This window comes from Octopus bimaculoides, chromosome 17 (genome assembly GCF_001194135.2).
Source record: "Octopus bimaculoides isolate UCB-OBI-ISO-001 chromosome 17, ASM119413v2, whole genome shotgun sequence".
Taxonomy (NCBI): domain Eukaryota; kingdom Metazoa; phylum Mollusca; class Cephalopoda; order Octopoda; family Octopodidae; genus Octopus; species Octopus bimaculoides.
The window spans coordinates 42,509,108-42,525,414 of NC_068997.1; the positions used below are offsets into that span (position 1 = coordinate 42,509,108).

The window sequence follows — 16,307 nt, forward strand, 5'->3', positions numbered from 1 at the left end:
TGAGGGCCAGACACATTGGATGTGAGTGTGTGCGTGTATGTATGTGTATGTATATATATATACATATATATATATATATATATATATATATATATAGGTGTGTAGCCTTGCCGTTGGGAGCTTGGGCTCGCGATCGTATGCTCGCGGGCTTTATTTTCAGACCAAGTGACGTTTCCTTGAGCAAGTTGCTCTTTTACATTGCTCCTGTCTCCAACTGAAATGAGTATCACCAGTAACCGGGGGCTCACTTTGTAACGGACTGGCGTCACCATTCCACAAGGACTTATGTACACTCAGTCGCCTTAGAAACTGGATAAATTCGAGATTACACATCTCTAGTTTTTATGGTTAACTTTCACAGTGTGTGTGTGTGTGTGTGTTGTTGTTTTTTATAATGTAAACAAATAAACAACACTCATACATAGGCAGGCCCACTTCGAGATCTGCTCCTGCATAATCTATAACTTAGTTTATAGACTATAAGATAAAGTCAGATGTATACATAGCATTGTTAATGATTTGCTAGAAATAGCAGTCAGATTTTATATCGCACTGAATCACGTAGAAAAAGGATGTCCTAAATACATTACCGCTTAAAAAAGAAAGGGCAAAATTTGATCGAAAAATTGCCTGGGTCTAATTAATAAGAATCATGTATACAATTTCAAAATGATCAGGTTCATCAGTGTACTTTGCAGCGCACGCACACTTAGATAAATTTTGGCCAGAATTGGCCCAGGCTATAACTAACTTAACACCACCTGGAACTGGAAAAGACATTTAATGATGCTTCATATTAGCCATTCTTTGGGCACTATATCCCATTCGAGTAGAGAGTTATTGTTTGCAGAGGTATATCCGGGTGTAGATGGTTTATTTGGAATCTGTTAGAGGTATTTATTATTCGTCCAGAACCCTTTGAATGTTATGAGTTTTTTTTCTTCTCTTACGTGTCTTGGAATGATGTTAAAGAGAGTAGGGCCAGTTGAGGTGAAGTATTTCTGTAGAAGACTGATGGCACTGGAGTCAAGCCTTAGGTGAATCTTAAAGTCGATGCCAACACCATTTGGGGAATGCTGATGGGATATTTTCCACATCATACAAATGATACAGAGCTCACATTTAAAAGCACACAGTTCGAAAGACAGCTTTGTTTCAATATGCATAAACTGTACAACAAAGAACCACAATGAGTGCGTTAATGTAGTCACCCGACCTACAAGAAATGGTAGCCAAATTTCCTTCAAAATCACATACAGCTGTTTTAAAGAAAAGTCACACTAGGACCTATACACCCATAAAAATTTAAGATTGTCATAGTTAGCTTAATAGTCTTTCATTACAAGGCAGGGTAATCTCAATCGGGGATGGCTTGGGAGCTAAACAAGAACAACTCATCGGAGAAATGCTTGGCCTTGGGTGGTGACGGCGGGAATGCCTTTGATCCTAGTTCTGCTGGATCAAGGCTGACCGCGGATTGACAGGCCCAGTCTCTATTTCAGACACTCAATAATAGATCAGTATGTTTTTTTTTTTAAACTGTGTGTAGCAATGTGTCTGAAAATATTTTTTGTTTCTCCTTTCTCTTTACAATCTGTGAAAAAAAAAAAAAAAATCTATGTACTTCTTGTTTCAAATAAGGGAATTATTTTTCTCCCCCGTCTCTTCTTTGTACATCCACTGAAGTCGATTCTACCATTCACTCTTTCGAGTTCGGTGAGTACCAGTTGAGCACTGGGGCCGCAGTAATCAACTAGCTCCTCTCCCCCAATTTCAGACGTTGATGCTTGTACTAGGAAGAATTATTGATAATTTTTCAGATTAACACCCGCACGATCTTCACTAGGGTGTTAGGGTTACGGTTAGGGACGGAATTCCCAAACCCTAAAACCCTAACCGTAACCCTAAAACCCTAACACCCTAGTGAAGATCGTGCGGGTGTTAATCTGAAAAATTACCGAATTATTTTATTGGGTTCAGACATTTTTTTGTGTGGACCCTTAAAAACTTTTGGAATCAGTACTCTCAATGAAATGGCTGCATGGATATTATTCGTGATCCGCTGCAAATTCTTCATTGCTGAAAACTTGTAACAGGAAAGTTACGGCAGTAGATGACACATTCCCGTGCGCAGTGTATTTATATGTATGTATATACACTCGTGTGTTCTGATAATTTAGTTTAATGATTTCAAAATAAACAGTGTACACACACCGCACTCATATCCTTCTCTCACACACTCGTGTATGGATATGGATTTGTGCGCGCATGTATACATATGCATAGCTAATATACACGTATACTAGAAGACAAAGTTTGTACGTATTGTGTATACACACATACACACACACACACACACACACACACACACACACACACACACGTGTACGATGGTAGACACACCTTATTGGCATATCTATTCAAGCGTGTCGTATGCCTACCTTATTTACATATGTAGCTTGTACACACAGTTGTTTACATTTGTAGGTTCATATACATGCGTTTGCCTCTCTATCCATAGATCCACCCATCCATCTACACACACATTTGGACGTATATATATATGTGTGTTGCGAATTTTTATTTCACATATCCACTCATTCAACTTGTATCGAATTGTTTACATATTCGTGTGTGTCTGTGTGTGTGTGTTCTCACACTGGCCTACAACAGTATTCTTGGAAAAAGTATTTTGAGAAACACGACAAGAACCGGAAGTAACCTTTTGCTAGGTTGGTTGGTTTTATATGGTTAACCTTTCTTTCATTTTGCCTGGTTGGTTAAAGAGGTCAGTCTATCTCACTGTGACACTCTGTCACCACACTAGTTTCCTTTTCATGGTCTCTTTTACTCTATTTATAGTCACTGAACTGTCACACTTGTGTGATTATCACAGTTTTTGGTTTTTCTTAAAAAAAAAACCACATTTTGTTTGTCATACTTTCTTTATCATCGCATTTCGCTTGGTTTGTTGGTTTATTTAGTTGTTAGCTCTCACGTAGTGAGCTCTATCGCTGAAGACATTCCAGCCGTGACCATCTCGTCTATTTTCAGCTTTATCTGTAACTAACTATATTATCCAGCAGAGGTAAAGAATACGTACACCACCCGTTTTCGGCGTAACAAAAACCCCTAACTCCTAACCTTAACTCCCAACCCTAAACCCTAACCCTAACCCCTAACCTTGACCCTAAGCACCGGGTGTGCGTATTCTTTACTTTCGCCTATTATCCAATGTTTCCTTTCTTTAGCGCAAGCATACCTACAGAAGTGTGCGATCTTCGATTTTGTTTTCTCATAACTTTCAGAAAAATGGATATATTTTAATAACATTTTCTGTAAATACGCATCATATGGTTTTGATCCGATTATATAGGAATTTAATACGGCAGATAAATAATTGGTGGGGTCGCATAGATATGTACTGACACACATCTCATGTACAAAGTGAAACTAGAAATTTCGAAAACAATGATGTGTGGGTATGCGAGCCAATCAATTTATTTTTTCATATCAAATTCCGAAACAAACGTAAGCTCCTCACCCTGAAAGATAGAAAAATTAAAAAAATACCCATTTTTATGAAAGTTATGAGGAAACAAAGTCGACTCGTGTAAATTTTCCGAAACCCCTCTCCTCACTCTCGGAAAAGACTTTTTACAACATTTTACGATATAATCGGAATCTACTCCATCCGAAGCGTATTTGTAGAAAATTTCATTGAAAAATATCAATTTTTAAAAAAGTTATGAGGAAACAAAGTCATTGGGGTTTTGGTTTCATGGTGGTGGTGAGATATTTCTACTAGGTGCACCTGGCGGGGGAGGTACCCCATACAAGTTCCTAGGCTGATTTGTTGTCTGATGTAATTGGAAGGTTTATCTTTCAAAGCTTTTCTCACTCTCTTGGAGTGGATTTGGGTATCTTTTATTTTTATCTGTTACTTGTTTCAGTCATTGGACGGTGACCATGCAGGGGCACTGCCTTGAAGGGTTCTTAGTTGAACAAATCAATCTCAGTTTCATGCGAGCTGGCAGAAACGTTAGCACGCCGGGCGAAATGCTTAGTGATATTTCGTCTGTCTTTACGTTCTGAGTTCAAATTCTTTTCCTTTCATCCTTTTGGAGTCGATAAATTAAGTACCAGTTGCGTACTGGGGTCGATCTAATCGACTGACCTCTTCCCCCAAAATTTTGGGCCTTATGCCTAGAGTAGACAAGAATACATATTTTAAAGTCTGGTACTTACTCTCTTGGACTCTTGCCAAAAGTGATGTTACAGGCATGTAAACAAACCAACACCAGTTGTCAAGTGGTGTTAGGGAAGACAAAGACACAAAGAAACACACACACACCTGCATATATGCATAGATGCACACACATGTATACATACATACATACACACATTTCATCATCATCATTTAACATCCGTTTTCCATGCTGGCATGGATTGGACATTTTGGCTGGAACTGGTAAGGCCAGGGGCTACACGAAGTTCCACTGTCTGTTCTGGCATGGTTTCAACAGCTAGATGCCCATTCTCTCCCTCTCTCCCTCATACACAGAGGCTTCCATACAGTTTCTGTCTAGAAAATTTACTCACAAGGCACTGGAGCTATTGTAGAAGACACTTGCCCAAGGTGTCACACACTGGGCGTGAATCTTAGACCATGTGGCTGCAAAACAAGCTTCTTAACCATGCGGCCATGCTGTTGGAAATATTTCATATGTGATGCTTTTGTTGAATCCTCAGATTATCATGGATTAATCAAATGTTTTTAGAATGAATGTATTTGATGTGTTTACTTTTGCCATCTGTCCACTTGTAAATTATTCATAAAGTGGTGGTTGCACCAATATGGATAAATGGGACAGCCCATTAGCCTTGTTGAATGAATGTCTAAATGGATTGTTTAGAGTTGACTGAAAATCATCCAAGAAAGATTTATGAAGAAGTAGAGATTTCATCCATTTATAATCTTGAACACCTGGCAGAAACCTAGTGAACACCTAAACATCATTGCCTACCTGAAGGATTTATGATGGTGGTGAGATTAGTGATGATGATGGTGAGATTAGGGATAAAAGTATAGGAAATGACTTGGGTTAACGCTCATGTTAAATCAAGAAACACAATGGGGGGTGAAATTCCAGAAGAGTCATGTTTGGAGAAAAACCTCTTTCTGTGCATGTGTGCGTGTGTGAGGAATCTGTTGGTGAGACCCATTGTAGCCCAAGGTGTACCCTGATTGAGGCCTTATGATGTTTGAGTAGGCAGCTGAATGACTAAATGTAACCCACAGATCTGTTTCGCCAGTTGTACCATGACACCCCAGCCTGGCTGGGGACCAGCCATACTGCATCCTTTGTCTGATGTGCAGTGATGAATTATATTTGGTACATTGTGACTGTCTGAACATGTACTCTCTTCACTCTCCTGCCTATTTTTGTTGTATATCTGTTGTCGTTTTGTCTCGAGTTAACGTTGATTGTGTAGATCTCTGATCAAACATTATCCTGCCCTTTTTGAAGATGGTAGTGTGTGATTTGAGAGATTTGGGTCCTATATGTTGGATGACTAGATTCTGGTAGTGATAACAACACTAGACACAAAGGTGAATTCCATCGAAATGCGACCGCTGCTGTTTCTCTTCACTTATATGCACAATTTTGATGGAGTGTATTCACAAATGGATCACATATATTTATTTGGAGTGAATGAGACTGTGGTATACTGTCTCTGTGGCTTAATTCTTGATTTTATAAAGAACAGGATAGCATTATCCATAAGTGGACCTAACTTATCTTAACTGTTGTAATATTTACATGAATATGGTGTAATTCTACAATATTAGAATACTGGTCATCTACCTTTCACTTATTTCTATATATGTCTGTCTATGTGTTGTTGTTGTTGTTGGCACTCCGTCGCTTACGATGTCGAGGGTTCCAGTTGATCCGATCAACGGAACAGCCTGCTCGTGAAATTAACGTGCAAGTGGCTGAGCACTCCACAGACGCGTATACCCATAACGTAGTTCTCGGGGATATTCAGCGTGATACAGTGTGACAAGGCTGACTCTTTGAATTACAGGCACAACAGAAACAGGAAGTAAGAGTGAGAGAAAGTTGTGGTGAAAGAGTACAGCAGGGTTTGCCACCATCCTCTGCTGGAGCCTTGTGGAGCTTTAGGTGTTTTCGCTCAATAAACACTCACAACGCCCAGTCTGGGAATCGAAACCACGATCCTATGACCGCGAGTCCGCTACCCTAACCACTGGGCCATTGCGCCTCCTTGTCTATGTGTATACATACATATATACACACATGCATGCACATATATATATATATATATATATATATATATGTATGTATATATATATATATATACATACACACACATACATACATGAATATTAAAATGCTGTGATAGTATTTCTAGATTAGTTTGTAAATAAATTTTACATATGAATGAAGAATAATTTGGGTAGGTTTGCTGGTCAGTATCTCTTCTGTAGATTAGCTGAGAAGTCAGTAATGACTAGTGAAACTGGTTGTGTGAGTAGTTCATCACATTCTAAAGAGAGAGAGAGAGAACCCTCTGTTTAACCACTGGTTCTATTTTAATTACACAGCAGTGCTAAATGGAGGTTTATTGAAATAAACATAGAAACAAATTTATTTACAAGTCATACATATGCACACACACACACACACACACACACACACACACACACACACACACACACACACACACACACACACACACACACACACACACACACTGTTTTAACGTTCACTTTTCCATGCTTGCATGAGTTGGATAGTTTATTGAGGAAGATTTTCTTTCTTGGTGCCAAGAAGGAAATGCAGCCTTTTTCCACTTTGTCTCATCTGTTTTTCTGATAAAATCTATCTCAAACTGTTTTGTCCTGTGTGTTTTTCCTTTGTTAATATAATACAGTATGATTTTAGTCTCCTCTGTTGCTGTTGTTTAACCCCTATCTCATCCCAAATTGAGCTAGGACTACTTATGACCATCCCATCTTTTATTCAGACATAGTGTATTTGGTATTTTAAATTGTGAAATGTGTCTTCCCTTTTTCTAAGTAGTAGGATGTTATTTGAAGGAGATTTGGCTGCTATTTCTAGCAGATACAGAAACTATGCATGAGCTTCCTGGTTGGCTCAGTAATTTTTAGAATTAGCAGTTTATATCCAAAGTAGCAGGATATGCCTAAATGGCCCAGTCCACCTGGCTGAAAACAGGTATAGCAGGGTAGAAGGAATATTCGAAGCAGTGTGAGCACTGTCTATTTGACACATAAAATGGTTCACTAGTTTGCTGTGCATGAGTTGAGTTCTCAAATTAACTTCAACCCAGAGCTATCCCATCATCCCGAACACATTAACCATCAGCCTGTTACTGGAACGTAACCAGCGATGCTATATATTTCCAGTCACACTGCATACTATTTAATTACAACGAAATGTAATTTGTTAGCATTTTTACAGTATTTCATAATTAATCTTTAATATTTAGCACCCATTTTATATAAATATCCTTGAAACCATGTCAAAGATACAGAATAAAATATTTTCTCAAATTATGAAAATGTATTACTGGTGGTGCATATGGTGGTTGTGTGAAGTTTAAGATGAACCACTGGTAGTAGATGTGGTGCTCATGTGTTGATTTAGTTTCTGTTGAGTGCAAAATTTGTTTCTAGAATAGTATTGTTTAATAGACAGACTAAATTTTCTATTGTTAGTCATCCAGCACAGATATTCAGCTCCAGTTAGGTAGCTTTTTTAACTATGACAAATTCCGCCATGTATCATCATTTAACATCTGTTTTCCATGCTGGCATGGGTCGGACAGTTTGATTGAAAACTGGTAAGCTGTGGAGCTGCACCTGATTTGGTATGGTTTCTACACCTGGATGCCCTTCCTAATGCCAACCACTCCAAGGGGGTGCTTTTTATGTGTCACTGGCACAGGTGCCAGTTACAAAATACTGGCATTGGCCATGATTACAGTCTCACTTGGCTTCACAGGTCTTCTAATTCCAGCATATGTTGACAGAAATATCGTAACAAAAGGGTTAAAACAGGTTTGTGTGAAAGAACTAGGGGCAGTTTCAGGCCGGTTGGCTTCAAAAGGGTTAAAACACAAACCTTTATGTGTAAAAATGTAGAGGCATTGTATTTTCTCAGATTTAAAAAGGAAACAAAAAAAACCTATTGTTGGGTGCGTAAGTTGCAAGGAATAGCTAAGAACTTTTTATGGATTTAAGTGGTCTTTCTGTTGTTTACTAAGTGTTCTGGTCTGTTAGATCTCAATAGAACAATGGTGGATTGCCCATAATAATACTTTGACCTGAGGAGTCAGTCAATATAATACTACTGTTAATGATTATCATCATCAGCTTCATAATAACGTCATTTCCTTCCCATGACACAAACTCCAGCTACTACTATCCCACATTCTGACATTTTTGAATATGATCATTATAATTTGAAAGGATTAGCAGTGCACTTTGTTGTTCGTTAATGCAAAAGTATATTTCTCTGTAACCACAAAGGACTCTGCCCTTTTTTGTCTTCACTGCATAGGAACATACCTTGTTTTAAGCTCTGTTTGTCCCAGTTTCATAAATTTATTTAATCTCAAACCTTCTTTTGATGATTTCTGTTGTGATTAACTTCTATATTTAGCTAATATATTCTCATAATAACAAAGTAAAAATTGTTATTGTTTAGTCCCAATTCAACCCTGATTGAGCTGATCTCTGATGAAAGGCATTCCATCTATATTTTTTTCAGAGATCTCTGGGATTATGTTATTTAAAGCATCCTTGTCATTTTTTAATGGTAAGGTGTGATTTGAAGACGATTTGGCTACTATTTTTAGCAGGTTTTGTGACAACAAGTAGCAAAGAAAGCTAGGACCTGTATGATTGCAACACACAGCTACAGATGGGTAAAGAAATTGAATAATCCTGTTTGATTAATCCTTCACACCAGAGAGAGAACACTGAAACTTATCTCCCCCCGATCTACTCATCATATCTTCTCTGATGCTCACCTTGTACTTTGAGAGTTTGTTTTGCCTCCACCCTCCACCCTCCTCACTAATATCTTTATCTTCATTTTATTCCTAGTTATTACTACTCACCCTTATATAAATGTTTGGTAGTTATGGATGTAAAACAAACACTGGGATATGAGTTAAAGGACACTTGGCTGCTATTTTTAGCAAGTCATGCAGTGTGTTGGTAAAAGTAAGAGAGAAGCAGCAGACTAAATGCTTTACAATATTTATTCTTACTCTGTTCTCAGATTTTTGTTTCATTCATGGGTTGGTTCAGTTATCGATGCTAGTATTCCTGTCTCCTCCTTTGTTTTGAGCATCGCCTTGTAATATCCCCACAGCTCAGTGACTGGTGTTGGTTTGTTTTTGTATCCATAATTTAGCAGTTCAGCAAAAGAGACCAACAGAATAAGGACCAGAGTTCATAAAATAAATGAAAGAATGTAAAAGCCAAAATTCTGTCAATGGGTTTGATATTATTCTTTTTATCATTCTTAAAATTGATAAAATAAGTACAATTATTATACTGGAGTTGGTTCATTCAATCAACTACTATACATCTCCTTTTCAATGATTGAATCTGTAAGGAAGCATATGTTTTGTCTTGAAACTATGGTGGGGGGAGCTGATAGGGTTAGTTAGTGCTTGTTTTCAGATCCTGGTGTGTTGAGATTTTGTGCAACAAATCTTTTCCCATGTAAAATGCTAATCTATTTAATGGCAATATTTTCAGAAGAGCTGATTGGTATTTATTCATTCTTAATACATTCTGGTAGATTTGAATGTAAATATCTGATTGCTGTTGTTTTTCATCGTCAGAGAACATCTCCTCTTTTTAGATGACACATTCTGCTGGGTTGGCCATGTGATTTGGATGCTGGGAAACCAGCCCCCAAAGGTGATCCTCTTCAGTGAAGTCTAAACTAGAAGTAGCCCTCATAGACGTCCAAAATTTCATTTTCACAATCATCTCAGGAAATCTCTCATTTTATCTGGTGTCCCTCTGAATCAGTTACAACCCTTGGCTGTTAATCAGAAGGCATGGAAATCTGCATGTGATGCTGGAGTAAGAGCACTTTGACGCTGAACACCAGAGACTGCATGAAGAGAGTAGTAGTTGTTGTCATTAACCCCCTGCAGCTGTTGTTCAGGGTCACCTTCAGTGTCCTCAGTGCCACAGGATCTGGCTATCTTATATTGGTCTTGTCAGCCATGTCTGCTCTCATGAGAAACAGTGTGCTGAGGGCATCAACTTTGATGGGTTGTCATAAGCAAGTTAGCAGTCATAAACATACTTGACTCACCAGTGTAAGGGGACTTTGAGACACCAGTGTTTTGACCTTATTGTGTGTCTCCTCAGTCAAAGCTATCCCCCTGGACTGATGAATTGTAACAAAATACAGGCTCTTGTTTATAGAAACCAGCAAATAAATTATTCCCTGATGTCTGCCAAACTGATAATAATTCATTGGCTGCATGCAGAAACAGCAAGAATCCAAGCAATAACCTACCTAGTCACCCTCAATACTTTCTGGCAGATTCAAACTTGAATATCTGATCTCTGTTGTTTATTATCATTGGAGAGCATCTCCTCCTTTTAGACAGCATGTGTTCATGAATGATTGTTATACTTATTCTTCACAGTTTTGTAAACTGAGGTGAGAAGTTAGGTACTTTGCACAAACCATCTGCTGCAGATATCCAGGTTCATACAGTGATTGTCCAATACATTATTGATTTGGCATCATATCTTAAATCTATTTTATGCAGTTGTTAACTAAGTTTTTCTTATCTTGGAGATGTTTTTTGTTGTTGGTGTTGTTGTGGTGGTGGTGTGTGTAGTGTGTTTCTTGATGATGGGGAAAAATGTGTCACTATAGATATCTACTGGTCCTCTTGGTAGTGCGCTTAATCCTGCTTGTTGCAATCCATCTGGACATTTGAGGGATAAATACGAAGATCTTAATGGAATGTTCAGCTAACATAGACTGGTATCCTATCTAGGTGGGGATTCATCTCCCATTTATGTAATGTTGCTGAAATTGGAGTTAAGTACCTCCTCCTCCTCCTCCTCCTCCCCCCTCCTCTTTTAATATCCGTTTTCCATGCTACTGGCATGGGTTGGACAAGTTGAGCAGAACGAGCAAGCTGGAGAGCTGCACCAGGTTCCAGTCAGATTTGGCTTGGTTTCCACAGCTGGGTGCCCGTCCTTAATACCAACCACTTTACAGTGTGTGCTAAGTGCCTTAAACATGGCACTGGCACGAGTGCTTTTATGTGGCGCTGGCACAGGGCTCTTGCTAGCATATCCTCTTCACCTGGGGGAACGGCTTTAAGACTATTGCTGTGGAGAATGGGTCTTCTTGAGTACAGCAAGGCACCAGGTATCTCAGTCCTTTGTCATCTCATCTGAAAGGTTCAGCATCCGAGGTTGTCCTTCAATACATTGTCATTTATGTTGTCAATTAGTTTGTTATCATTCGGGAAGCGGGGAAGGAAACTCTTCAGCATAACATGGAAACTCAGTTTTTAAATCCTTCATTTTTTTTTCTTCTTTTTCTTTCTCTTAGGCTAAACATGAAAGGTCTTGAAAGTCCTGTGAAGAAACGTGCTCGCTTGTCATTAAAAAGACGGGAGCCAGCGTCTGAGAAGATATCTCCACCATTACTGACGAACTTGAGCGGTGGTAAATGCAAAGCTTCTGTTGATTCCACCAGTTGTCCTGCCACCTCAGCTGCACAGTCTGATGGCATCGACAATGTTGTTACTACAAGCACTGCCCATGCCGTGGCTTCAATGGTCACGTCACTGCCTCGAAACTCTTCAATGACCAATGCATCAGAAGCAGAGAATTCTTGGTAAGTTCTTTTAAAAAGAGAATTATTCATTTTGTGAAATTAGTATTTTTTAAAACCATGTTCTTTATGAAATTTTCAGCTTTTACCCATAATGTTTTCTTGTACATTTCAAATTTTGAGCAGTTGTTTAAATCATTAATGCTAGCCTCCTTGCTGAAGGGCTGCTATAGATATTTAATTCTATATGATTCAATTCACAGTCTACTAAGCTGTAGACGGGTACCACTCAGATGTACAGCTCACCATTGTAAATGATTGTGGAGGCACATAGCTCAGTGGTTAGAGATCCCAAGATTGTGGTTTTGATTCCTGGATCAGGCAGTACATTGTGTTCTTGAGTAAAACACTTTATTTCACATTGCTTCAGTCCATTCAGCTGGCAAAAATAGGTAATCTTGCAATGGACTGTTGTCCCGTCCAGTAGGGAAATATGTGTTCTATGAAAACCGGGAAACCAGTCCTGTGAGTCTATATGGCTCAAGGAAAGACCTTTATCCTTATCCTTCATAGCATTATTGATGTTTGTTCCATTAGCATACAGTACTGGGCTCAGGTTTCCTCAAAGACAAAGCCTGCAGTTGATACATATTTTTATCTCGCATGGAGAAAGATGTTCTGTGTGAAAGCTATGACAATCTACAGCAGATTTCACTGTACATAATTGCTCTCAAGAGGCAGATAATTTAGATAAGTGGCTGGTGAAAAAGCTTGCTCACAATGGGTTCAATGAACAGTGAATACCCCTGACTTCATTTAATCTACATTAATACTACAGGCTTCACCATATCTCCACCACATCCCCAACAATATTCCAGATTCAATCACAGTCCAGTCCCTATCCCATTGGTACCAAAGAGTCCATTACTGTATCATCAATATCTTGTTCCTCAGGTCCCACCACAACTCATCAATATACCAGATCATACTATGTCTTAATCAGTACTCCAAACCACCCACACAACTCCATCAACACACTAAATTTCCTTATAGCTGTATCAATAGGTCATCAGCTCTTCAGAGTACATCACAACCCCATCAGTACCCCAGACGTTAATATAATCCCATCAATACATCAGACCCCATTTAATCCCATCAATACTAGTGTGGAAAAAAAACATTCAAAAAACAATAAAAGCAATTCAGTTGTTTTTTCAACTGTTCTATGAATATTAATCCTCTCCTCCTTCTCTCTAGCTAGATAAGTAGCTGATTAAATATTTTCATTTTTAATTATGAATCATTGAGGGGAATTTTAATCTAAATTTTAGGCATATTTTGTTACTAATTTTTTTTTGCATTTACACTCATGCTTTTTTTTTTACAAGCTAGCAGAATAGGAGAGTTTCTGAAAATTTGAACATTTGAACATGTAAGGCGGTGAGCTGGCAGAAACGTTAGTGCGCTGGGCAAAATGCTTAGCGGTATTTCGTCTGCCATTACGTTCTGAGTTCAAATTCCGCCGAGGTCGACTTTGCCTTTCATCCTTTCGGGGTCGATAAATTAAGTACCAGTTATGCACTGGTGTCGATGTAATCGACTTAATCCCTTTGTCCTTGTTTGTCCCTTCTATGTTTAGCCCCTCGTGGGCAATAAAGAAATATGAAAATTTGAACATGTATTGCAGGTCTCCTTTGCACTGAGAGCATTTTATTTGGATGCTTGCACTAGAGGGTTTTGTCTTCTCCCTAGTAACACTGAAGAATTCTCTCTACCGTAAATTGTCCAATTGTGTCAGTTTATTTACCAGCACTAGAGAGGTTGTCTTGCTCTGGCAAGTGTTAAACGTTTTCCTCTGTTAGCTAAGTAATCTTGGTTTCTCTGCAGTCAGACCCTTAAACAGTTGAAACTGAGATGATTAAGTAGATAATACAGGGAGCTAGGTGCATAGGGGTTTATGTTTCAATAAGTGACTCTATTACTTAGGTTTGGTATCTTGAGAAGGAAAGGTAAGTGGACCTTGTCAGTTCTGTTTTTATACCAAACTCCCAAAATGGTTTTTTTGGAGCCTAATTTTACAGTATCTAAATTATCATCATCATTATCATTTAGCATCTGTTTTCCATGGTGGCATGGGTTAGATGGTTTGACTGGAACTGGTAAGTTGGAGAGCTGTGTCGAGCTCCAGTCTGTTTTGGCTTGGTGCCCTTCCTAATGCCAACCACTCCACAGAATGCCTCTAATGTGTCACCAGCACAGGTGCCTTTTATAGGTCACTGGCATAAACGTTCCATCATCATCATCATACGTCCATTGTCCATTGTCCATGCTGGCATGAGTTGGATGCTTTGACTAGAGCTTGCAAGCTCTGGACTCCAGTCTGATTTGGCATGGTTTTTACAGCTGGATGCCCTTCCTAACACCAACCACTTTCCAATGTTCTGGATGCTTTTATATGGCACTGTATGGGCACTTTTATGTGGAACCGCATGGGCGCTTTACGTGGCACTGCCACGAGTGCTTTGCACCATCAGTGGGACTCTGTGGAGTACAGGTTTTCTTGAGTATGCAAGGTGCCAAGCATCTCTGTCCTTTGTTATCTCACCTGAAAGGTTCAGCATCCTGAGGTTGTTGTTCAGTACTTCATGCGATGTCTTCCTGGGTCTTCCACTTCCACATATTCCACCTACTTTGAGAGATGTATTTATTTCTTCATGAAGTAAATAGCTAGTGTCTAGACTTGCAGAATCTGTCTAATTAAGTTAACATAGACAAAAAAAGAAAGAAACAAATGCTTAGATAGGAATGAATATATGAAGAATACAAAACAAATGTTTGTTTGTTGTTGTTGTTGTTGTTGTTGTTGTTATATGGTAAATGTGTAGAAATATGGTGTGTCTGTTGCAGGGAACCAAGTAGGAGTAAAGTGAATTCTACTGCAGATGTTGGTAATGATGTCATCAGCATCAACTCTGATGATGTCTATGAGTCAATGCCCATAGTGGCAGCACTGGAGAATTTAGGTGAGTGCCAGAGGTGCTGTTTTCTTTCTTTCAAACAATTACATGGATATATCACGTGATCACGTGATTGACCAGACCATTGGATGTTATACATTGCTGGTCACAATGCGCTTTGCATCATTTTAACTTTTTTGAATGGATGCTACCCTGCTGGTTAGGTGAGCAGCCCAGTGTTCCCCATGATCAGAAGGTTTCTCTGTTGCAGGGTTACTCATTTATAGTTGAGTGGACTGGAGCAACGTGAAATGAAGTGTTTTGCTCAAGAAGACAACACACAGCTAGTCTGGGAATCAAAACCACGATCTCATGATTGTGAGTGCAACATACCTAACTACTAGGCCACTTAACCTTCACATACACACTTTACTGTACTCTCATTATATACACACATGTACGTCCTGTATTGTAAACACACACACATACACATACACTTGTCACTCGTACATGGTTGCTCACTCACTCACACTTGTAGCCATATTCTTAAACTCAAACAGTTTTACACAAATCCTGCCAAGATAAATTTTACCTTTCCTCCTTTCAGAGTTGATAAAATAAAGTACCAGTGTAGGACTTAAGACTGGCAGATTTACTGGACAGGATGCTTTGCTGTGATTGTTGACTCAGCATTCTGAGTTCAAATTCCACTGTGGCTTACTTGAGTGATAAACACATTCTGTCACTTGGTTTAACGCCAACACCAAGCCCTTGGATACCTCTAGAGGAGTCTCTTTCTTTGCCAGTATTTGAGCCAGGATTTTGGTCAAAGATATCTTCTTCCATCCTACTCACCAATCTTGGAAGCCCTCAAAAGGGTTGCAGTCCTACTTATTCCTACCTGAATAAGCAATAACTTCACTTGCCCTGCACCCAAATACAAACACAGTCTTGCATGCTTATATCTATAATTGTCCACACACTCACTCGGTCACAACACACATTTATACATTGATACAGATGCACACACACACATTGTGTCACTCTTTTGCATAAATTTTCTAATTCTGTTGGAACATACCCATTTTTTTGTTTATAGATAATACTTGCTTCCTGAACAGCGTGCTGCAGATTTTGAGATATACACCTTGCTTTGTTGATGGACTCAATGAGTTGTGTTACAAAGTAGCAAAACACACCAGGTCTTTTGCTGATTCATCTGTAAGTACTTGTATTCTTTATTTTACAAAGAGATTATTGATATTTAATTCTTTAAAAAATTTATTTTTTTTGTATAGGCGCAAGAGTGGCTGTGTGGTAAGTAGCTTGCTTACCAACCACATGGTTCCCGGTTCAGTCCCACTGCGTGTCTTCTACTATAGCCTCGGGCCGACCAAAGCCTTCTGAGTGGATTTGGTAGACGGAAACTGAAAGAAACCCGTCGTATATATGCATATATATA

The 16,307-nt window shown here is 38.9% G+C and overlaps 1 protein-coding gene across 5 annotated transcripts in view; it reads left to right on the top strand.

Annotated features, from left to right (window-relative positions):
* LOC106878488 (serine-rich adhesin for platelets) overlaps positions 1-16,307 on the top strand; it is a 45,744-nt gene that overhangs the window by 15,156 nt on the left and 14,281 nt on the right. For 4 of the 5 annotated variants that reach the window (XM_052973886.1, XM_052973887.1, XM_052973891.1 and 1 more), the window contains exons 2-4: positions 11,664-11,951; positions 14,796-14,911; positions 15,945-16,066. In XM_052973886.1, the coding sequence (XP_052829846.1) occupies positions 11,671-11,951; positions 14,796-14,911; positions 15,945-16,066 (519 nt within the window). In that variant the 5' untranslated portion in view covers positions 11,664-11,670. Of the gene's footprint in view, positions 1-8,825; positions 8,983-11,663; positions 11,952-14,795; positions 14,912-15,944; positions 16,067-16,307 lie in introns of all 5 variants that reach the window. The other variant, XM_052973888.1, reaches the window with a different exon arrangement.